At 54.6% G+C, this 22,597-nt stretch overlaps 2 protein-coding genes and 1 long non-coding RNA gene across 7 annotated transcripts; 1 reads left to right on the forward strand and 2 right to left on the reverse strand.

The window, feature by feature from the left end:
• Window positions 1–411: 411 nt before the first annotated feature.
• On the reverse strand, window positions 412–15,300 carry WNK4 (WNK lysine deficient protein kinase 4). 4 transcript variants are annotated; one of them, XM_059147771.1, is made up of 19 exons: window positions 14,521–15,300; window positions 12,907–13,079; window positions 11,697–11,917; window positions 11,207–11,364; window positions 10,609–10,697; window positions 10,306–10,522; window positions 7,836–8,103; window positions 7,469–7,590; window positions 7,183–7,241; window positions 6,968–7,085; window positions 6,559–6,675; window positions 3,404–3,541; window positions 2,807–2,861; window positions 2,089–2,702; window positions 1,949–2,009; window positions 1,438–1,843; window positions 1,155–1,354; window positions 934–989; window positions 412–785 (listed from the first exon to the last, which is right to left on the reverse strand). In XM_059147771.1, the coding sequence occupies exons 1-19, from the start codon at window positions 15,136–15,138 to the stop codon at window positions 783–785; spliced, it is 3,693 nt and encodes a 1,230-aa protein (XP_059003754.1). In that variant the 5' UTR covers window positions 15,139–15,300; the 3' UTR covers window positions 412–782. The 4 variants fall into 4 exon arrangements, with proteins under 4 accessions (XP_059003754.1, XP_059003753.1, XP_059003755.1 ...); XM_059147770.1 differs by having other exon boundaries at window positions 892–989; window positions 14,521–15,299; XM_059147772.1 differs by lacking the exon at window positions 934–989 and adding an exon at window positions 13,777–13,854 and having other exon boundaries at window positions 14,521–14,658.
• On the forward strand, window positions 11,825–19,710 carry LOC131815803 (uncharacterized). The gene is made up of 3 exons (XR_009347853.1): window positions 11,825–11,913; window positions 14,479–14,619; window positions 19,448–19,710. It is a non-coding gene; the product is annotated as an uncharacterized LOC131815803 (long non-coding RNA).
• Window positions 16,327–22,192, reverse strand: VPS25 (vacuolar protein sorting 25 homolog). Of its 2 annotated transcripts, none has more exons than XM_059147781.1 (6): window positions 20,900–21,140; window positions 20,540–20,685; window positions 19,790–19,843; window positions 19,205–19,293; window positions 18,354–18,429; window positions 16,327–16,930 (listed from the first exon to the last, which is right to left on the reverse strand). In XM_059147781.1, the coding sequence occupies exons 1-6, from the start codon at window positions 20,950–20,952 to the stop codon at window positions 16,818–16,820; spliced, it is 531 nt and encodes a 176-aa protein (XP_059003764.1). In that variant the 5' UTR covers window positions 20,953–21,140; the 3' UTR covers window positions 16,327–16,817. The 2 variants fall into 2 exon arrangements, with proteins under 2 accessions (XP_059003764.1, XP_059003765.1); XM_059147782.1 differs by lacking the exon at window positions 16,327–16,930 and adding an exon at window positions 17,832–17,983 and having other exon boundaries at window positions 20,900–22,192.
• Between the last annotated feature and the right edge of the window lie 405 nt (window positions 22,193–22,597).

A 22,597-nucleotide genomic window follows, 5' to 3' on the forward strand; every position in this document is an offset into this window, starting at 1 on the left:
GGTTGAGTGGATCACTGACCTTGCAGTTTCCTCACAAACTGCTGGCAGGAAGTCAGAAGGCTGGGGAGCTGCAAGCCTTGATTCCCATTGTGAGGAGAGTCCCTTCTGAATTTTCCCCTGCCGTACCCCACAAGGCTTTACCCCCAGTTCTTTTTTTTTTTTTTTTTTTTTAAGATTTTATTTATTTGTCAGAGAGAGAGAGGGAGAGCGAGCGAGCACAGGCAGACAGAATGGCAGGCAGAGACAGGGGGAGAAGCAGGCTCCCTGCCGAGTAAGGAGCCCGATGTGGGACTCGATCCCAGGACTCTGGGATCATCACCTGTGCCTAAGGCAGCTGCCCAACCAAATGAGCCACCCAGGCGTCCCTTTACCCCCAGTTCTTAAAGGTACAACAGATACGGTGTCACAGAATCCTAGTTTCCAGCAGTTTTATTGGCTGTTGCGAATTCTAGAGTGAACACACCCCCTATACTTGCTCAGCTAGAGTGTGCCCTCTAGAAGCATCAGGGCTTGAATGGGATTGCTTAGTGGTTGACCCTGGGCTGGGGAGGTGGAGGCATGAAGATGGTAGGCTGCAGAACTGGCACCTTCTACACACAGTAAACAGTTCCCGCATGTTTGGCTCTTCCCTACAATGGAGCAGCACTCTCCATGCCCCTCTGGCCTTCTACTCCCTCAGTACTGGGGTCTTCTTGCAGAGTTGTGTTGGTCAGCAGATTCTGAGAGCACAAGCTCCATGGTGGGCCCTGGGGTGGAGGAGACACATGGCTTCTGTTCTGAATTCACTGGAGGGAAAAGAAAAGACACTGAAGAAACCTCCGGGATGGGAGGAGGGTGAAGCTGCATCAGCTACCATTCCCTGGGCTCGCCCTCCCTTGGGCCCGCCCTCACCATCCTGCCAACATCCCCGGCGAATGTCACCCCCTTGCTTGCCCGCTGCTCCTGGGAGCCGGTGCTGCTGCCACTCAGGGAGTTCCTTCGCATGATGCCTGGTGCAGGATGGGGAGGGAGAGCACTGAGTGAGGGAAGGGGCCATGGGGAGAGGGGGGCTAGTCCCCCCACACCAAGGGGCAGACCCCCAGGGCCTGGAAGAAAGCCAGATCAGTAGGGAAGGGGACCCGGGAAAGATGGGAGCTGGGCCACTGCAGTCTCACCAGGGCCTGGGGGCTCAGAGCGCTGCAGGCTGTTGCGGCGGGAAGTGGGGAAGCTGCCCTTGGAGAGGCGGCGCTGGCGGCTGGACAGCATAGCAGCGGGGGCCACGATACCCGGTGGGGGCTGCTTCCCAAGCCGGCTGTACAAGTCCTCGATTTCCTTCTTCTGCAGTGTCTGTAGGGCCTCCACCTCTGACAAGTGCCTGAGGATACACCAGGAGCATGAGCGCTGGCCACGCGCTTTGCTCTCCCGAGTCTACCTCTTGTCCTTCCTCCCCAGACTCACTTCTGCCGAAGACTCTGCAGCTGAGCCCAGAATTCCTCATCCTCCCCACTGCTCTCGGATTCCTCACTGCTCAGGCACAGGCTGCTGTATGAGTAGTTCATCCATACCGGGCTGGGATGGCTCTGGGGTGGGGGGCTGCCCCCCACTCGGGGTTCCTTCCCATCGTCCCCTTCCTCAACTCCAGTCCCTAGGCCTTCAGCGGCACGGTCACTCTCAGCCAGAGCCTCTCTGGCTTCCGGCCCGCTTCCAGCACTATCCTCTGTGTCTGAGCTCTCCGAGGTCAGCTGAGGGGTTGGAGGCTTCAGGGAACTGGAAAGAGCCGGGAATGCTGGTTGCAGGGGAAGAGGCTCAGCTGGTTCCTTGGATGAAGTCACTTGGAAACGCCCCACAAGCTGCGGCTTTCCCTCTGTAGAGTGACAAGGAAGGAGTCATGGAAGGAGGGAGAGAAAGCAGGGGCAGGATATGAAATGAGAATAACGGGCGGCGGAAGGTCAGTGATCAGAAGCCTCACCTTCAGAGATGGGCTCGAGTCTGGCTTCACCCAGAAGGGGCCGAGCAGGATTTGGCAGGGCCTACAAAGTGTGGGTCCGTGAGGAGGGGAATGATCCAGAACGAAGTGCCCCTAACCACCCCTCTTGGTTTCCTACTCACCTCATTCTCCATCTCAGCCGCTGGAGGTGGAGGTGAAGGCCTATCCTGGTCACAAGGAGCAGCGGGGGGAGGTGGGGGCAGACTGGGTAGAGGAGCAGGGGGCGCTGCAGGAGACTGGGACAGGAGCCCAGGTGAGGGGGACAGCAGGGACTGGGCCACAGTCATCACAGCCAGTGAGAAGGCACTAGCCAGAGAGAGGAGAGGGGCGGCTGTGGTGGAGGGGAGGGGAGATGTGGAGGGGCAGGGGGGAAAGGAAGGAGGAGTCAGCGTGACCCGGGAGCCACTGGGAGAGAAGGCAGGTGGAGAAGGGAGGACAGAGCTCTGCAGAGAATGAGAGGCTGGGTCAGGGACCTGGGTAGCGCTGGGGGAGAACGCAAGTGGAGAGCCAGGGGAAAGTGGCGAGAGATTTGAAGACACTTGGGAGAACAGGGAGGGGCTGGAGTACGGGGGAGAAGCCATAGGGAAGATAGGACTTGGGGAAACAGGGGTTCCGGGGGAAAACAGGTTTCCAGGGGAAAGCAGGTTTCCAGGAGACAGAGGGGTTCCAGAAGAAGATGAGGAGGTGGAGAAGGCTGCCCAGCTCCTCTGCTCCAGGGAGGTGCAGCTCTGGAGCTCTGCGGGTGAGGAAGGAGTGTTGAGTTCCAGTCCCCCATTCCTTACGCCCTTCCCAGAAACAATCCCAAGGATTGTGAGAGTAGGGACAGAACTCTGTACATACCATGGGATGGGTCTGGGAGGGGGCCCGAGAGGGCAGGCAATGGTGCTGGCTCCTCCTGAGGGAGAGAATGGGGCCCATGGTCACAGTGGGGAAGAGCTGAGTCTTAGATGGGACATTCAGAGCGGGCTTCAGCTGGGACCCCATGAACCTCTAGGAGTCCATAAAGGACTTTCAAGGGACTCAAAAGTGTATGTGTTAAAATATGTACAGGTCTATAATTTGCTCTCAAGTGGTTCAGAAAACAGTAATATGTGCACATACATGTAGAGAGGGGAGGGAGGAAGCCAGTGACAAAACTAATGTGACCAAACACTGACAACTGGCAAATCTGGGCAAAGGGTATCTAGGAGTTCTTAGCACAATTCTTGCAGCTCCTCTCTGTAAGTCTGAAATCCTATCAAAATAATGAGTTGAAAAGTATGCATTGAACACATTTTTCTAGAACGAGGGCCCACAGCTTTCATCAGATTCTCAAATGGGGCAAGAGCCATCGTGTTAGGGTCCCAGAGATGAAGGAGTTAACAGCCAAGGGCACTGGCGAAGGCAGAGAGGAGTAAGTCTGGAGCAGAGAGGTGGAGGTGACCTCAGGGGTCTGACCTGGGGTCCCAGAGGGTCCTCAGCAGCCTCCACAGGGCCAGTGTCTCTCTTCAACAGGGTCTCCACTCGCTGGATAATCTCCCGAATACGGTTCAGGAAGCCGGCTCGCTCCGAGGGCAGAATGAACTCGTTATACACCTGGCAAGGGGTCAGCAGGAAGGGGAGAGAGGGCTCAGTGATCCCACTTCTCTCTAGCCCCCTGCACTGATCTTTAAGAGCCAACCCTTCACCCCACTGCTCTGCCAACCACCAACTTGCAGTGTAAGAATGACAGCTTGGAGGACAGGAGCTAACATTCCTAGGATGCATTCTACCCCAGATCTTTCCTTCCAGGGTCTTATTTAATGATGACAATGGCTCCCCAGGCTCTGTATGCACATTCCCATTTGAGAGTTCAAAGATAACCAATGCTCCAAAAGGTTAAGTTCAGTCTGCCTAAAATCACAAAATGTGCACCCAGATTTCTCTAAAGCCAGAGCCCGAGTTCTTTGCACTGTCTCATCTGCTAAGTAAAAATAAGGCAATGGATGGTAAGTGTAACATTCAATTTCATAAACACTGAGCACACAGTATGTACCAAGCATTACTCTAGGTGAGGAATACAGAGAAGCATAAAACAAGGTCCTGACCCCGAGGAAGCCCAAAATCTAGTGAAAGGGAGACGTACACATAATATACGGCAAGTCAGCCTGTGGTAGGAAAGGCATTGTGATCAAGGTATAGAGAAATGGTATCCCAGCAGGGACAAAGGGAGAGTTAATGGTACAGAGTTTCTGATTTGCAAGATGAAGAGGTCTTGGAGATCTGTTTCATCACAACGTGAATATATAACTCCACTGGACTGTATATTTAAAAATGGTTAAGATGGCAAATTTTATGTTAAATGCTTTTTGCTGCAATTTTAAAAAATGCCATTCCCAAGAGAGAGCAGATCATGCCATCCAGGAGGATAAGGGAAGCTGGAATGGCTTCACAGGGCTGAGCCTGGAAGGATGAGTGAGAAAGCCACCCTTCACTGAGGACCTATCATGTGTGGATACTTCTTATATAATTTCATTTCTCATACATCTATCACCTCTCATAAAGTATATGCTGTATCAGAACATCTTGGCAAAATGAGTATTATCATCTACATTATTGAATGATACAAAGTTTATTGAGGCACAGTACAAATCTCCAGAAGAGGGCGGGGACTGGAGAGGATTGCCCTTGAACTCAGGTCTTATGTGAAAGCCCAGCCCTTCCTCGGTTCCATGCTGTTCATCGGGAAGAGAAGAGCAGGGAGAACAGTGTGAGTAGTAGCTCTGAGGCATGAAAGGACCTGGCACATTCACGATGCAGTGAAGACCGCAGCAGAACTGGGAGTGCTGTGGATTTCAAAGGCCATGCTCCAGAACTGGGACCTTACTCTAACCATAGGTGGTTAGCCATTAATGGTGTGGGGCCAAAAAAGCCAGAGCAGATCCAAGCCCCAGGAGAATTCCGCTGCAGAGGAGTGGAGGGTACAATGGTAGGGAAAGAAAAGAGAGCAGAGGACCCTGTGGTCCATTGCGGGTGGGGGGGGGGGGCGGTTTCACTCTGGCTGTGTGGGATCTGAGCGGGATTAAAAGCCTGGTGAAAGAAGCCTTTCAAGGCAAGGCAGCCCTGAGCAGACGGAGACAGAAGTTGGAAAGGCACCCAGCCTCTTCAGAGGACCACTCAGAACCCAGTATGGCTAGAGGGAAGACGATAAGCCTCTGCACCACATGATATTTTGTCTTTGTCCTTGATACGAGGTGAGTGACATGATGAAGGAGAAGCTTTAAAGAGAGTTCCTGAAGCCTGATGCTTCTCTCTTTCCCCCCTCTCCTGCACTACTGGCATCCATTGCCCCCTCTCCACTGAAAGCTCTCCCCCAAAGACCTTCTTCTGACAAAAGCCAGTGTGGTCTTGTCTCGGGCTTCATCCTATGTCACCTCCTTGAAACTCTCTGTTCACTCAGTTTTCGCTAACATCTTCAGGGGCTCCTCCAGCCTCTCAGGCTCCACCTCTGTGTCTTCTGGGGACCTACTCCTCCCCAGCCCAGAAAAGAGGGTATCCGCTGAGACCCACTCTCAGACCCTCTCTGCCTCTGGCTTTGCAAGCTCATCTCCTTTCACTCTCCCTCCTGTTCTGGCAACTCTAGATCCACTTCTGGATCCTAGATCCAGCCCTGCCTGACTGCTTCCTGCTCCTAGGGAGGTTCTTGCCTGCCCCTGTTATTCAAGCTCATCATGACCCCTAAGAAAACATGCTTTCATTTTCCAGCTTCCCTCTCCTTTAAGGGTCTGCTCCCACTACGACCACTACTATCTTCTCCACACTACAAGTCACCCATGAAATCCCTTCTTCCTAACCCCCTATCATTTCCACTCAAGTGTTCACTGAGCATGCCCCATACTACATCAAAAAATAACTGGATTACAGAGTAATGTATTTTCCTGAAATAACTCTCAGATTCGCTCCTTTTCTTCTTCCCTTTCCCTATAATTCACTTTCTCCTCGGATCACTTGTAGTTTATCGTATTCTTCTGCCAACTGGACTCCCTCCCACCAACCATCTCCCACTTTCCCTGGAAGAATAGTCTTCTTAAAACCTATTCTCACCATACTACACACTCTCTAACTCTTTCTGCCCAACCTTGCTTCCACATTTCTCCTCTAGGAACCCTTAGTTCTAGTGACCCAGGTTTCCTCATAAACCCCCCCGCAAGCCCCACATTCCAAGTGACTCCCTACTTCCATGCCTTTCCTTATGCTGTACTTCCTCCAGACCCGCCCTTTCCGGTCGTCACTGCTGTTGTCAAGACCCAGACTAAGTTCTGCCTCTTCCCCCCTGCTGCCCCCAGGCCACCCTTTACCCACAGACACAGGATCACATGTGTAGCGTGTACTTGACCACAGCACTTATGGATACCCTCATGTTATCCGACTGCTCCAGCTGAGGATCTGAAGCTCACAAAATAAATAAAAATCTCCCCCACCTTCCAAGGGCAGAGATGTCTTCAGTGTTACTGTGCTTTAAAAACCCTTGCTGTTGGGCGGGAGGAAGGGGGAGTTCAGCACCAGGAGACATCAGACAGGAGATTCCTGTCCTGGAACCAAAGGCTCTGTCCCCTCCTCTCTCTCCCCCTCACCATGGCAGCTGCAATCTCTTCCGGGCTGTCCCCATCCAGATCGAAGCGGAAGGTCACCATCTTGCTATTGTGCGTCTGCAGCTGGCACTCAACCACTCTGTCATTCTGGTCTGAGACCTTCAGATTCAAGGTCAGCAGAGGGGAGGATGTCAGGCCCTCCGTCCTCATCACATGTCCCCAGCCTACTCCAACCAAGTGGCAGTGGGAAGACTGGAACTGAGAGAAGCAGACTCCGTTCCCAAAGCCTGGTATCAGAAACTAGACTGGCTGCCTTTAGGGTACCAGTCACATACTGCCCTCTCTTTTTTGGCTGGCCCCCCTTACCCCGCCCCCCACCCCCACCCCCCGCGCTGGCAGTTTCCATCTTGGTCCTGCAGATTATTCCCCATCCCCTGTAGCCCTTTCTCACACTAGTGACCCGCAGCCGGGATCGCGGTCTGCGCCGGGGAGTTCTCCCTGGGGGTCTCCTCAGGCGTCCCATCCCTTCTCCCACATCACTGAGGCCTGACGCTGCATCCGAGGCATAGCTGGGAAAGGAAAGGAGATTGGAGTGTCAAAGTGGACACCGGGACCCCAGAGCGCCGTATGTGTCACTCCAGCACCCCAGCTCCTACCAGAACCTACCTGTCTCCTGGGGAAAAGTCACTGCCAGGGCCAGAACGTGGAATGGACAGGGCAAAAGCCTGAAATAGGACATTTTTTTAGGAGGTCAGAGGACAATAATCATTGGGATGCAGGGAGATGGGGTCAAGGGTGCTGGGGCACTAGGCAGAGAGAACTAAGGAAGATGAAGACAGAGTGCAGGGCTTCCAGGGACATGGGGCCAGGTCATGGGGTTGGGTTTCACAGGGAGAAAGATAGGTCATAGGCTTGGAATGGCTGGGAGCCCCCCACAGTGACCCCCTCTCACCGAGGGCAGGCAGAGATGGGACTCAGCAGGGCTGGATGGCACCCCCCCAGGGGGCTGAAAGGCAGGGTCTGAGGCATCCAGGAAGCCAGAGGAGCTGAGGTAGCCATCAGTCTCGCAATCCGCTGGTGGGGGAGGGAGAGGATCAAAAAAAGGGGAAATAAAGGGGAATGGTGGCAGAGCAGGGGGGCTACCTGAGCAAGGAGGGGCCTGGCGCTGTGGGAGTTCCTTCCCAGAAGGAGTTCACAGCTAGACGCGGAAGGCAGGGGAAGGGACGGTGCTGCTGGACCGAACTTCTGGGCAGGGGGCAGAGGCCAAGGGTACTGGGACCAAGGTCACGTCCCAAATCCCCCAATCCAGGGTGACTTACAGGTGGTAGATGAGTAGCTGGCATGGCGGAAGAGGAAAGGCTGGTGCTGGTCCGCCTCGGGCTCCTCGGGCTCCGGGGGGAAGCCGCTGGGGGGACCACCAGGAGTCATGGGGACAGCTGCTGGTGGAGGTCCTGGTGCAGGGGGGAGGGCCTCCAACTCCCTAGCTTTGCGCAGCTTCTCACGCTTTCGCTGGATGGCAGCAACTCGTTCACGTACGGCGCGGGCCACTGGCTGGTAATCAGCTTCGCAGACTAAACCCAGGGCCACCTGGAGTTAAGAGGGGGAGGAACACAGTTTGAGGTGAGGACTCTGCTCCAAGACACATCAGGATGCCTTCTTGGGGGCTCTAGAATATTTCTCCAGGAGAAAGAGCACTAACATTCGTTGATGAACCAGCAACTTGTTACATCACCATCATGAAATCCTCCCCGCAACTTGCCAAGGGAGGTCTTAGCTCTATTTTAGACGTAAAGAAAGCTGTGACTAGTTCATGGGTGTCTAGTAGGTCAGTTGCACTCAGGGGGGAAAGGGGAACATGTGGCAATATCTGGGGACATTTGTAGTTGTCAAAACTCAGTGTTACTGGCATCTAGTGACCAGAAGCTAGGGATTCTTCTCTACATCTTTACATTCTCTACAGTCCCCTAAAGACGTCACTGGTGTCATCAAGAATCCCTATAAAGGATCAAGGTCAGATCCCAAGTCCAGTGTGAGCTGTGCTACAGAGACCTGCTCTTTCTTATGCCACATTTCACACACATTCTCAGGTTCCTGACCCAGACCTAGCACAGATGATCCCTACCCTCTTAACTGCCATCTTTCTTTCTTTCTTTCCTTTTTTTTTTTTTTAAAGAGTTTTGTTTTTAAAGATTTTATTTATTTATTTGACAGAGAGAGAGATCACAAGTAGGCAGAGAGTCAGGCGTGGGGTGGGGGGAGGCTCCCTGCTGAGCAGAGAGACCAATTCAGGGCTCAATCCCAGGACACTGGGATCATGACCTGAGCTGAAGGCAGAGGCCTTAACCCACTGAGCCACCCAGGCGCCCCTCTTTCCTTTTTTTTTTTTTTTAAGGTTTTATTTATTCATTTGAAAGAGAGAGCATGGGCAGGGTGAGCAGGAGAGGGAGAAGCGGGCTCCCTGCTGAGCAGAAAGCTTAAAGTGGGGCTTGATCCCAGGACCCTGAGATCATGACCTGAGCCAAAGGCAGACACTCAACAGGCTGAGCCACCCAGGTGCCCCTCAATAACTACTTTTCTATCAGAAATCTCATACTCGGGTGCCTGGGTAGCTCAGTGGGTTAAGCATCTGCCTTTGGCTCAAGTCAAATCCTGGAGTCCCAGGATTAAGTCCCTCATCAGGCTCCCTCCTTGGCAGGGAGTCTGTTTCTCCCTCTGACCCTTCTCCTTCTCATCCTTTTTCTCTCTCATTCTCTCTCAAATAAATAAGTAAAATCTTAAAAGAAAGAAAGAAATCTCAAACTCTCTTCCTGCCCCCCCCCCACCTCTGGCCTTCCTAAACCAGCTCTCCATCTTCTACCTCCTAGGTATGCCTCTCTTGGTCTGGCAGCTTCTGTTCACCATGTCCTTATTCATCTCAAGGACAAGCTTCGCTGTGCATGTAAGGGAGGTGGGGTGGGGGTGCTCTGACTTAAAATCTGAACAACCCAAGTTTAAATCTAGCTCTGCCACTTACTCGCTCAGAACCTTGGACAAGATACTCAACCTCTTAGAGCCCTCCATCTCCTCATCAGTACATCAGGACAGAATCACTCCACGCAGGGTTGGTACCAACACTGACAGGCACGTGGAAGTGCTTGAAGCCATATACAAATGTGGGATTATTAATGAGCTCCAACCACGTGCCATGCACTGTCAGAGACAGAAAAATCAATACAACACAGTCTCTGCCCTCAAGGAATTTACAGTCTAGTAGAGGAGAAAGACAGGAATGTCCTCTAGTATAAAACAAGACCGATGGTGGTGGGTCCTGTACTGAAAAACCTGTTGAAGTGGAAAGAAGCATTTAATTTTGACTCTAGAGGGAATGGGTTTCCTGAAATTCATGGTTCTCAGCATGGAGGAAGACGGGGGCGAGGGGAGGGGTGGACACAAGGTTGGTGGAGGGTGAAAAGATGAAAAATAAATAGATAAATTGGAGAGAAGAGCATTCCAGGAAAACTGGATCAGCAGAAAGTAGAGCACTCACTGGAGGAGTGGAGGCTGGAGAACCCAGGAGAACCTGGGAGGCTGGAGAACCCTCTGGAAAAGGAAATCTTTCAGCGAGTCCGCACACTGGGTGTGCGTGTGAGTGCATTAAGGCGGGAGGGGCCAGGAGACGCTTACAAAACACTCTGCGAGGGGGTGAGCTGGGTGCCAGTCGCACCACCGAGGGACCCCACTCGGGGCCCTCCAGTCGACGCCCACAGCCCCGCCCAAGCTCAGCGGCAGGTCAGTCTGTCCCCTGCTCACCATCTCCTGCGCCACCTCCTCTGCGGCGTCCCGGCCCAGCTGGAACAGGAACTCTATGGCCTGGTTGTCCCGTGGGCGCCCCCCACGCCGCGCGTCCTCCATGCGCAGCCAGAGCTTCAGGCCGGGTTTCTCCCCGTCGTCCTCCTCCGCTAGCTCCACGTGCACGCCGCGCTCCTCGCGGAAGAAGGCGTGAGCCAGGAGGTCCTGGATGGTGAACCTGAGGGCGGCGCCGGTGAGCCGAGCCTGGCCGCCGCCCGCCCTCCAAGCCTCCCCTAATACCCACCCTGCGCCCCTCCACCCCACCTCTCGTTCTTATCGGTGCGGATGCAGCCTTCGATGATCTCCTTCACCTCGGGAATCTTCACCTTGTAGAAGCTGTTCGGCTTTGTGCCCTGGAGGAAAGGGGTTTGCATGACGCCTCCGGACCTCTGCGCCCCAGCTCTCTGCTTCCCCGCCGCACCCCACCCGAGGCGACAGAGCGTGCAATCGTCAAAGCCCCGCCACAGCTACTAGACGGTTCGATTTCAAATCCCCGTCCCGCCACGTATCGACAGTATGACCTTGAACAGGTCTCCCTGAGCCAGTTTTCCCGTTTGTAAAGCGCAGGGCACAGCCGAGGCCCTCCCTGCTCACCCTCCGCGTGAAAGATCAGATGTGAAACCGTTTGTAAACTCTAGGGAGCGCTACACACATCATTATTCTAAACAGCTAGGACTGGGGAGGGGGGCCGGGGGTGCGGGGGTGGGGGGAGCGTGTGTGCCTCCGCTATACTTTGGTGTTTACCAGAGCATCTTCGCGTCTAGCCGGTTTTCTTTAAGGGAAACGGCATTGACCACAGGCTGACTGGGGCAGGAAAATGGGAGGTGACCTGGAATTCTCTGTCCTCCCCACCCCCTCTCACCGAAGTGACCTTGCGGTAGATCTGCGCGGCATTCTGGCACTCGGAGTAAGGGTACTCTGAGGTGGCCATCTCCAGCATACACATGCCAAATGCGTACACGTCCACCGCCTCATCGTACTTTTCCTCGTACATCTCAGGGGCCATGAACTCCGGGGTCCCTGTAGGATCCACAGTGGGCATCAGGCTACCGAGCCTTCCTCTGGCTTCCTCTCTCCTCTTGGGCGTACCACCAGCTAGCCAGGGGGTGCCGGAAGGTGCAACCCCCCCCCCACCCCGAGTCCTGGAATACTAGTGAGGACCCTTCCCCACTGTGTGTGTTGGGGAGGGTGCCATAGGTCTCCCCATGTTCCCCATGCTCTCCTAATTCCGTGCAACTCAAAGAGCCTTTATGGGAAGAAAGGGTCCCCGGGGTCTCTTCTGACGTTGTTGGGGAGGGGGTAATTGGGGAGGGGAGAGGTAGGAATAGCAAGGACCTCCTGGAGGGACGCACCGATCACGCTCTTGGCAAAGGAGGCGCGTTTGAGCGTGGCCAGGCCCAGGTCGCCGATCTTGACCGAACCTGAAGGGCCCGTGATAAAGACGTTGTCGCACTTGAGATCCCGGTGCAGAATGGGGGGTACCCGGGAGTGTAGGAAATGAAGCCCCCGAAGGATCTGGCGGCTCCAGCGCTGAAGGACTCGTGGCTTCATCTCTCGGAACCGCCTCAGGTATCTGGGGGAAAGGCACGTTGCCAGGGTCGCGTCGGGGAACACGGAGGCGGAGGCGGGGGGAGGGGACCTCGGCTGGGAACTTCCCCGGCTCCCACCGGCACTATCGCCTACACATCTTCTGCCAGCATTATTCTAGCTCAGGTCCTCGCGGCGTTCCAGAGAGAAACTGAGTCGGGGGCGTGGTGGCTAGACGTGAGAGTACAAAAGGGATCCGGCGGTGAACTTGTAGATAGGGCAGCGGCGAAGGGGTTGAGGAGCGCGGGAAGGGAATGACTAACCGCCTTGGGCATGGGGGAGGGCTTCAGAGTGGAAATAACTTTTTTATGTTTCGTCTTGAAGGATGAGTAGGGGTTCAAGGGTGAAAAGGGGAAGGGATGGAGACTTTCCAGGCGGAGAGGACACTGGACTGACTCAAAGGCACCCAAACTGCAACAGGGTGGGGTGGGAGGAGGTAGTGGGAATTCAGTTCCTGTGGAACCTAGGCTCAAGATGAGGCTAGATCCTAAGGAATCTGGGCATAGGCAGAGTGTGGACCTTAACCTGAGAGCGGTGGGAAGCCTTGAAGGAAAGGAGAGATTCCCCAGACTGCAGGAAGATAGGATAGGTTGGAAAGGTGAGGGCAGAGTGGGGGAAGGCCTGTGAAGGTGCTGCTGCAGGGCTCCAAACCAGTGAGTGCCAGTGGATGGAACTGGGAAGGCAGAATGGGGAATTATAAGGAGGCCTTGGAGACAGACTGATGGGGGAAGACAGATGCAAAGAGTGGAGATAAAGGAGGCATCTGGGGAGATCGAGTTTTGGCTGCAATGCTGGGTGGACACTGCCACTCACCCAGGCAGAGACGCAGTAGGGGTGGGTGAGAGGTAGTGAACCCGGTCTGGAACCTAAATCTAGAGTTTGAGGAGCCTGGGAGAAGTTCCAGAAGCAGTGGGGACCTCCCACCAACAGCTCTCCCACCAACCAACCAACACTACCACCAGGCACAGAGCTCACGTCTTGAGGGTGCCGGAGGTCATGAGTTCGGTCACCAGCACGATGCAAACCTGGCCCCTCAGCACTGACTTCCATGAGTCATAGAAGCGGACGATGTTGGGGTGCTGCAGCCCCTTGAGCATCTCCACTTCCTCGGAGAATCGCTGTCGCTCGGTTCGAGACAGTTTCCGAGTCTGTGGGGTAGGGGATGGGGGTCAAGGTCACAACAGGCCCAGGACTCCCACGGAGAGGAGGAAGGGACACATGGGGAGGTGCTGAGGAGCAGTGAGGGTTGGAACCCACAGATGAGGCTAGGTCATCACTTGCCCAACGGGCTGTATACCCTGAATTCTCAATCCGCCCCCTTAGGCTGCTGCAAGGACACGCCCATCCTGGGCCTGGGGCCACCCTTGGACCCCCTGCTGGACACAAGGGCCTTTATGCAGCCCGGTCCAGGAGTCCTGAGCTCAATAGCGCCTTTGTGGCCTCCCAGGCCAGCCATGGGGCGGGAGGGGACGCCCCGGGGCTGGCAGTGGGCAGGCAGCAGGCAGGCAGCAGGCTGACAGCAGGCAGAGAATTGGGGCCTTCAAGGGGGTTGGCCCCAGAAACTGGGAACTGCTAGATCCAGACAGGAGGCAGGAGGGCTGCAGAGGGAGTTACAGAGAAAGATCCAGGACCAGGCGCCAGAAGACCACCCCCTGCCCCATGGCTGTCCCGCCTACCTCTCATCCCCCCACCCCCCATTTGGCTGCCTTTCTGTTCCTGGCCTAGAGCCTGGGGAGCGGCACTGGCAGGCGCAAGGGGTGAGTCCAGTGCCAGGGCTGGAGGGGAGGACCCTTACCCAGGCCTTGCCCCCCAGTTTGAATCCAAAGCTGCTGGCTCAGACTTAACTGGGTTCTTCCTTCAGTGGAAAGAAGGTCCTTCACACCAACATCCCCCTAGAGCCCACTGGGTTCAGTGCCTTTGGGTCTGGGAAGGGAAAGCCCAGGTAGACAGTGAGATGAGGAGCAGGACTGGACTCAGGCCAGGGCTGGAGCACTTGGTCTCCCCCTCCCCCAGCTGTGGAGAAATCTAGAAGTCTGACTGCTCCCGAAGGGGCCTGGGAAGGCCGCCGCATCCTGCCACCACCACTCTAAATCTTCTGGAAGTGGAGAGGATCCTGCCCCAGCTCCCAGCCTCCATCATCCCAGTCTCCCACTCGGCAAAGATCCACAGTGAAGGAGGAGGAGGACCAGGGTCATACTGAGGGTCTCAAGACTAAGAGGAAAGGGAAGGGGAGAGATAGTAACCACTGCAGGAGACTGGTGAGGCCAGTCACCCCTCAGATCTGAACTGACTCCCTAACGGATTTTGCATCCTATCTTCCAACTCTCAGAGTTGAGTATAGAGACTTTAAAGTTAGAATGACCAAAACCCATAGGGGATCCACCCTATGCCTCTGTCTCAGTTTATCCTTCTGCAGCCCAGAATCAGCTAGATCCATTGATCATCAGAGCAAGGGGGAGTGGGCAGGAGTGTCCCGACATTTGACAGGAAAGATAGATCTCTCCCTTGCTGCTGTCTCCTAGATTTCTCATCCCAAAACCTCCACAGGGTCCCATCCCGAGGTGCCACAGAGGGGGCGCCCAGCCGCACCTGCAGCTCACACCAGGCCACCTCCACCGTGGTGTCGGTGTCCAGCCCTCGATACACCGTCTTGAACGAGCCACGTCCAATCTCGATGTCAAACTTGAGGTATCGGCCGTCTGGGGACGTTGCTACGGCCTGGGTCTCCGTATCCTCCTTTTCCTCCTGCTCCCGCTGCCGCTCCCGAGCCGCGGCTTCGGGGACTGTCGGCGGATCCCGGGACCCCGGGCCTCCTGCAGAGCCCGCGAGCTCTGGACGCGCGGAGTCTGCAGCCTTCACGGGGGCTCCCCCGGTCCACGTGCCCTCGGGGGGCTCTGGACAACTAGGCGGTGGGCTCCTCGCGGGGCCAGGACCAGCAGAGTCCGGAGGAGCGGGGGGCTCCGGAACGGGTGAGGTTGGCTGGGACCAAGAGCTCAGCAGCCCCAAGTCGACTGAGCTGCGGCGGCTGAGACGGGAAGAGCGCGGCCGGGGCTCAGCCTTCCCGGAGAAGCGGCGCACCCGGCGCGGAGGGGGCCCAAGGCGGGGCGGACTGGCGGCGGCGGCGAGAGGCGGCGGGGGCCGCAGGGCTAGGTCGGCCTCCGCCTGGGACATGGGGATCGCAGTCTCGGGGGTCGGGGGTGCCAGCATGAGGAAGGGCCGGCGCCACAAGGCAGTTAGCCCGGCGGCTGCAGGAGGCGGCCTGACAGGCGGACTGGCCGGGTGCGCGGCGCTCCGGCTGAGCTCCCGGGGGCCCCCAGTCCCTGGCTGGCCCTCCCCGAAGCCCCGCCCCCGGTCCCGCCCCCAGCCCCACCGCCCCCAGGGCCGCCCCCTCGGAGCGGCCCGCAGCGCGCCGAGCGGGGCGCGCAGCCCCTCACTTCAGCCGCCCCGCCCCGGCCCGCCCCTGGCCGCAGGCCCTCCCGGCCTCCCGGCCTCCCCGCGCGCCCTCCTACAGGCTCATTCCGAGGCTGACCGGGTGCGAGACGGAGGTGTGTCCGCTCCCAGAGTGCGCAAACCTGCTTGGGGGCGGGGGGCGGAATAGGGGGGGCAGGGGGGGCGGAGGAGGCACGATGCTGGGGCTGGGAGAGGAAACGTGACCGCGACTCTCGGGCTCTAAAGAGGGGGGAGGTTCAAGGGAAGGTTACCACCCGCCTGCACGCCCCAGATAAGGTAGCGCCACCCCCTCCTGTTTGTCCGGGGTAGCCCCAGGCCGACAAAACAGAGGTCAGTGGAAAGGTTTGGTTTTCTCCTAAGCTGCTGTCCCTCTGGGCGGGACAGGGATGGGTGTATGCACCCCAGGGCAAGCCCCTCCCCCAAGCCAAGGACCCGGTCACCCATCCCCTCCACCTCCTACCTTGGCCGAAGCCCGGCCCTGGCCACAGTAGCTGTTTTTTGCTACGTGGGCCCTCCTTCCTCCTCCTTCTGTTTGCCAAAGTTCCCAATAAACCAAAGTCCACATCCGGTCTACACCTCTTCAGCTCCCCTAGGCCTCAACGACCCCACCCAGACCAGAAGGATGGAGGGAGGGGCTTCAGAGTGGTTTAGGGGTTTCATGGGGTGGGGGAAACGTGAGGGAAGGGGAAGCCACTAAGTTACTCCAATTCAGAGAAAGCAAGCAGTCTGTCCCCAAGCTGTGTTCCATCAGCATGCCCCCACACAGCCCACCCAGCAGATGTAAAACCACAGGCGCACTGGAGTCTGCCAGCACTGGAGGACCTTTTCATTTACAAAGGCCATAGGCCTCTTCCCTCTCCTAGGCTGGGATTGACTCTGGGGGCAACGCTTCACAGCCCTCCCCATGCCCACTCCAGTAGTAACTTCCAAAGGCAGGCAGGCAAGTGGGGTTGAGCTTTTTAATATCGTAAATCACATAAATCACCCAGCCTTCATATTGCCGGGAAGGCTGCCTGCAGCCAGGGCTTCTCCCATCCCCTAGGAAGGATCCAGCACCAGCCTGAGAGGGGAGGCAATAGCAGCTAAGGGGGTGGGGAAGGGGCAGGGACAGAAGCTTGTGCAGGCGCATGTGTGTATGTACTTACGTGTGTGAACACATGTGGAGTTAAAGGTTTACAGACCCTGCCTGGCTCGGGGACAGTCGAGGATGGGAGAGGAGGTAGGGCAAAGAGAAGCACATCTTTTTTTCCCCTGGCGCCTCAGCCTCACCCTTCCTCAGGGACAGACGCACCGGGTAATTGGGAAACCCATCCCTGGACTGGAGCCCTTTTGAGTCTGGTTGAGTCACAGATCCAGTCTGTGGGGTCACTGGGTCTGTCTCCTTTTGAAAGCCCTGGAAGGGTAGGAGGTAAGAAGTAAAAGGAGACAGGTCTCCGCTAGAAGAACTTGACGCCCCGGCCATCGCTGACGGTGATGATCTCAGCCTTGTGCTCCTGCTGTAGGGCCTGCAGAGCCCGAAGTAGGGTTGCTTCGTCCAGCCCATGAAACTCTGGATAGGGAGAGATGGGGATCAGGGATACTCTGCTTCTGGGGGCTCAAGGCCCCTGAGGAGCAGAGTCTAGCTGGAAGCTGAGACCCTGAAGCCAGGGGAGACATGTGCCATCGATACTGCTGTGGCTGCTGCCAACCCTTCCTGCAAACTCCTTAGAGCAAGGGCTGAAAGCAAGCCTGAGTCAGCATGAAATGAGAATTCATGCTTATTCTCCCTGTCCAGGTTCTTCTGTCAGACTCAACCCTCATATGTATCCCCCAGCCCTGCGCCATGAGTGTCTGATGTACAAGAATGACACTACCTGCTGTGGACCACAGAGCAGGGGACAGTGAAGCCTAGGAAGGTCAAGGTCCTTGTCACTGGATTCTGACCCTAGTTGGACCCATTAGGGTCCAACTCTAGTACTGCCATCAGGAGCACCTGTCCTAACACAAAGAAGTGTAGCCATACCTCTGACCAGGAGACTGTTAAGATCCAGCACAGGTATCTGCCCTTACCTAGTTAAAAGGAACAAAGCTGGGAGCCAAGGGCCAGTTGAGTATCTGAAGATATGGCAAGATACTGCAGGGAGAGGTGAGAAGCAGGTGGCAAGCCTGAACAGGTTCGCACACCTCACCCCCCCCTACGGGGGCCTACCTCTTGAGTCAGGGAGCTTGCTTTCTGAGGAAGCCTTTAGCTTTGCCCAGCACGAGTGGTGGGCTGGGCAAGGCTGCAGCACTGAAGTCATGGGGTGATGGTGGGAGTAGCAAGCAGAGGCCTGCAGAGCAGGGGGTAACAGCCAAGAGCTGTAAACTCTGTTACGGCAGCCAGAGCCTGGCAGAAAGGGGAGGTGCCCCTTTTTCCCCAGCTGAGATTGGAACTTTTGGTGAGCCTAGGGATCAGAATGTGAAGCCAAAGATAAAAGAGCTAAGAATATATTTACACTATGTAAAAATCAAACAGTATACAAATCCTTGCCTGGCCAGAAACCAAAGTATTTAAAAGGCCTGGGGGTGGGGATGGGGGTGTTGGCCCAATCCCTTCAGCTGACGCCCACAAATCTTGAGCCCTCTGTAAGTATAAAGGGTGAAAGAAAGGCCTGTGTCAGCAGGGAATGAGATCTTCAGCTTAATCTCCTGCCCCGGTTCCTCATTCAGCATCTACACCAGTAATTCTTAACTTTTCATGGGTCACAGATACCCTTGAAAATCTTTTAATATGGACTCTACCCCTAGAATAATGCACATACACCCCCACAGACAAAATTTGGGGGTATTATGCATATAAATTCAGGTAGTTTAGGGAAACCTTGGACATGGGCTAAAAGGCCTTGTATTATGCAGTATTTGGAATTCAGAGGCAGGGATGGGAAGTCTGACTATCAAACAAGGACTGGAGAGGCTTCAGATCACAAAACTGGGGGGAAAGGGAGAAGCGTTACCCTCATTCTCTGTGTCGTCCCCATTGGTCAGTTCATACAGGGTAAACACGGAGTTGTTCTGGCCACTCCTGGAAACCTATGGACACAGAAAATGGGGGTTGAATAAGGACCTGAAATCCCAGGGAAAAGGTGAGCTCACCAGCTCCACCTATCTGACCCAGGAATGGTACCTATTCCCAAACCAGGCTCACTGTCACCTCGGCAGGAGTGGCCCAACCACCACAAACCCCACAGGTGCTATATTTATACATGTACACACATACACGGAACCACTAAAACCACAGGCCTTCACATGTCTGAGCAGTGACCTCTCATTCTGTTTTCCTGTTCAGAAATAGGTGGCATGAGTTTGTTATATTTGGGTTGTTGATGCTTCTTCCCCTCTTCTCTCCCTTGGGAAAGTTTAGGGCTGGTGGTGGCTGTGAATGTGGGGAGAGAGTTTGTCCCCACACCCATACTGGTTCAGAATGTCTCATTCATACGGTGGACAGCCCCAAAGGGTACAGAGGGGGAGGGGCCCCAGGCTTTTTTTTTTTTTTTTTTTCTCTTCCTTCCCTTCCTTTCCTCATTTATCTTCTGTGGCCAGAGACTCCAGCCAACAATAGCGCTCATGGTTCCAGCATTGCATTCTCCAAACACGGCCTCATGTAGCCTCTGGCCTCCTGCAGTCAAAGGCAGGGAAGTTCTACACAGCCAGGGAAATTGAGTCATTGAAAGAGGCATGCCTGAAGACCTATACTTCCTCTTTCTGCCCCTGCCCACTTTGCTCAGTCTAGACCTGGGAACACCAGGTATCTGCTGAACATAGATACAATTCTCTGCCATGGGTCACCATGGCGGAATAGTCTCACCCACTGATAGATGAGTTTCCCCCATTCTTCTGGCCTTCGCCACATGATCAGGAAGCTAGACTTGTTCTTATCCAACCACTCCAGGTTCCCTGCAAAAAAGATACTTATGAAAGCATCTTATGCTAAGAAGGGACAGAAGGCAAAACCAAGGTGGAACACAGTGGAAGAGACCCAGCTCTCAGGAAGTAAAATCTGTTTTATTACTAACTGCAAGGCACCAATTCTCTTCCTTTCTCTCTCCAGATCTCAGAACACAGATGGAGAGATTTCAGTGGTGAATACCAACAGGGAAAAAAGACCCGGGAATTGGACTACCTATTGTACAGAACACTATGGGTTCAAAGCCAGGGGAGAGAAAAAAGTTGTTAAAAGCAAAGACTTGTGGAGCACCTGGCTGGGACCGCTGGTGGAGTGGGTGACTCTTGATCTCAAGGTTGTGGGTTAGAGCCCCTCATAGGCTGTACAGATTACTTAAAAATAAAATCTTAAAAAAAAAAAAAAAAAAAGGCAAAGTCTTATGGCAATCTGCCCTCAGGAAAAGCCAAGTAGGAGGAAAAATAAGGAAATCTGAGGCCCTGAACCCACCTTTCTTCCTTAGTTCCTCTAATACAACCTGAATTGATTCCACAGGAAGCTTGCCTGGTTTGAAGTTAAGGGAAGGGCACTGATGGACTGAGTTGGGTAGGATAAAAATTCTCATAGCCAATGTCATGTTGAGAGCCACCGGTCCCCTTCCTCTCCCTCCCACACACGTATATGTGCAATTCCCCAACAGGCTATAAATTGGCATTTCCTGGATATTGGGAGGAGGAAGGCAAAGAACAACTAGTTCAATTAAAGGGAATAGCTTTAAAAATGAACGGTACTACCATCTGTCGCCCTCTGTCCTTTCTCCTTCCTTCAGACTTTCTCCACAGATATTTTAGGTATGAATCAGGCAGCAAAAACAAATGACCTTTACTTCCTGGGAGAAAGAGAGTAGGTGGCGAAAATTACCAAAGGTAATACCAGAGCTTGAGCTTCACTCAGAAGGGGACCGGAGATTCACAGTCAAAAGGGCTTGGGTTGAAAAGTTTGGGACCTGGCTTCAGGGCAGAGATTCTATGACACCCAGGTCCTTGTCATTAGCCAGGGCAAGTAGGTTTGAGGTTGCATTTAGCGTTGGGGTTTGGGGATAAAATGGAAGACAGCTATAACACACACACCGGCTTTTTCCCAAGTCCAGTTTGGGTGGGAACCTGCCTACTGAGGGTGAAAGAGGGTATGAAGTCTGGGCATGTGGGAAAGCGTGGAAGTGCATGTGTGTGGGCTGTGCAAGAGCCTGAGGGAGGATACGCTGTAGCTTCACGTTGTTGAAGAGCGGGCTCTCCTGAGCTTCCATCACCGTCATGCTGGATTGTTTGTGCAGGCGGCAGAAGGACAGGACCAGCGAGCACCAGGCGGCCAGCTGCTTCTGCCGAGTGTCCACGTTCGGCTGCAACCTGCCGGGTGAAGGGGGTGGGGCGCAGAATTAGAGGGAGTGAGAGAGCGAGAGGCAGCACTTGCCGGAGGCGCGTCTGGGGGACAATGTAGGGGACTGGGAGTGGTGGCGACCGGGTCCTTTCTCCCCCTCCCCATTTGAAGCATCAGGGCTGAGCCCGGGGTCTGGGGCAGGGGAGGGAGGCACAGCGGGGCTTCTCGGGGTCTCAGCCTCACGTAAAGAAGGGCGGGAAGCGATACTGCCACGGCCACTCGAAACTCATCGCCATTGTAGTAGTCCAGGAAACCCGGAACGTCCGGGCAAAGGACTTCCGGCCTCCGCTTCGGCACGTCCGGACAAAAAGCACAGCAGAAAGGTTCCGGATGCCACTTCGGAGAGGGACGGCCCAACGGAAGGGGTCTCGCTGATCAGCCAGTCCCTTGCCGTTATCCTAAAAATTCTTACCGTCTAGAGCCCCGAGAAGTCTTCTCATTCAGTTCTAGAGAAGGGCAGTTACTTATCCAAAGCGGCACTCTTTGACGGTAGAATTGCCTAGGCTTTTCCCCCCTCTGCTGGGCTTCCTTTAATATTAACATTTGTGTCGGTTGCATTTAACAAATGCCTCATAATTCCCCGGTTTCCTCAGTTGCTATGTCCTTCGACTCCGCCATTCCCTGGTCTCCTGCAGCCCCCGTGGGAGCACATCTGTAGCTTTTATCTCTGGAAAAGGTTTGGCTTCCGTGATTCAGAGCTGCCCGCTTTGACCACAGCTATCTCTCACGTTCTCACTTTGCTAGTCTCAAATCTCCGGACCCGATTTGGTCTTACTTGATTCCTTACCCAGCCTAGACTACCCCATTCTGTCCCCCTTGCTTGTCTACCTGCTGGTCACTTAACAGACCAGGGCTGTTGCTTCCTGCCCCCACGTCCATTCCACACCCACCTTCCCCAATTCCTGGGCCGAGTTGTATTACTGGAAAAAATCACAGAACATGCTGGCTGAGCCCCAGGTTCCCTGACTGACTTCACTGCTGGGCTCTCAGTGCAGCCCAGCACTGTCTTTTATTGACTCCCTGTAACATCCCTCCAGGTAACTAACTCTTCAAATGTTTCCATTCAACAAGTCATTCCACGGGTCTCCATCTCCTTTCTGCAGAAGGCCCCTCCTAGTTTGTGAACTTGAGGTCAAAAATTTGAACCTCTTAATTGTTCCCCCTCTGTCTGTCACCACACTTGATTCTCACACAAGAATTCCTTTCCACTTCAACTTTTTTTCTTTTGGACTCAAAGGAAGAAGTGTCACTCTTCCTTTACAAGACCAACACTTTGGGATATCTTCTTACCTCTCTTTTCCAGTTGCCTCTACAACTACTATGTGCATAATCTTCCCTCTTTTCCTTTCCTTGTCTCCTCTCCCCTAGTTGACAAACATGCTCAGGTCACCCGTACCTGAAAATATGTACTGCTTCCTTGACTTTGTCACCCTCTCAATTTCCTATCTGATCTTTAACCTTTCTCCCACTCAAGTCCATCCTTCATTGTGCACGGTTCCTGACCTACCAAAGTGCCCAACAAATATTTGTTGCATGGGGCACCTGGGTGGCTCAGTGGGTTAAGCCACTGCCTTCGGCTCAGGTCATGATCTCAGGGTCCTGGGATCGAGTCCCGCATCGGGCTCTCTGCTCAGCAGGGAGCCTGCTTCCCTCTCTCTCTCTCTGCCTGCCTCTCCGACTACTTGTGATTTCTCTCTGTCAAATAAATAAATAAAATCTTTAAAAAAAAAAAAATATTTGTTGCATGAATGGATGAACCAATCAATTTATAATGTTCTTTTAAAGGGCATGATTTCCTTTGCTTCCAGGGGACTGCTTTATCCTTGTTCTGCTACTGTCTCTCTGATCTTTCTCTTTGTTTCATTGCCCCCCGACCCCCCA

The sequence above is a fragment of the Mustela lutreola genome, chromosome 15 (genome assembly GCF_030435805.1).
Source record: "Mustela lutreola isolate mMusLut2 chromosome 15, mMusLut2.pri, whole genome shotgun sequence".
Taxonomy (NCBI): domain Eukaryota; kingdom Metazoa; phylum Chordata; class Mammalia; order Carnivora; family Mustelidae; genus Mustela; species Mustela lutreola.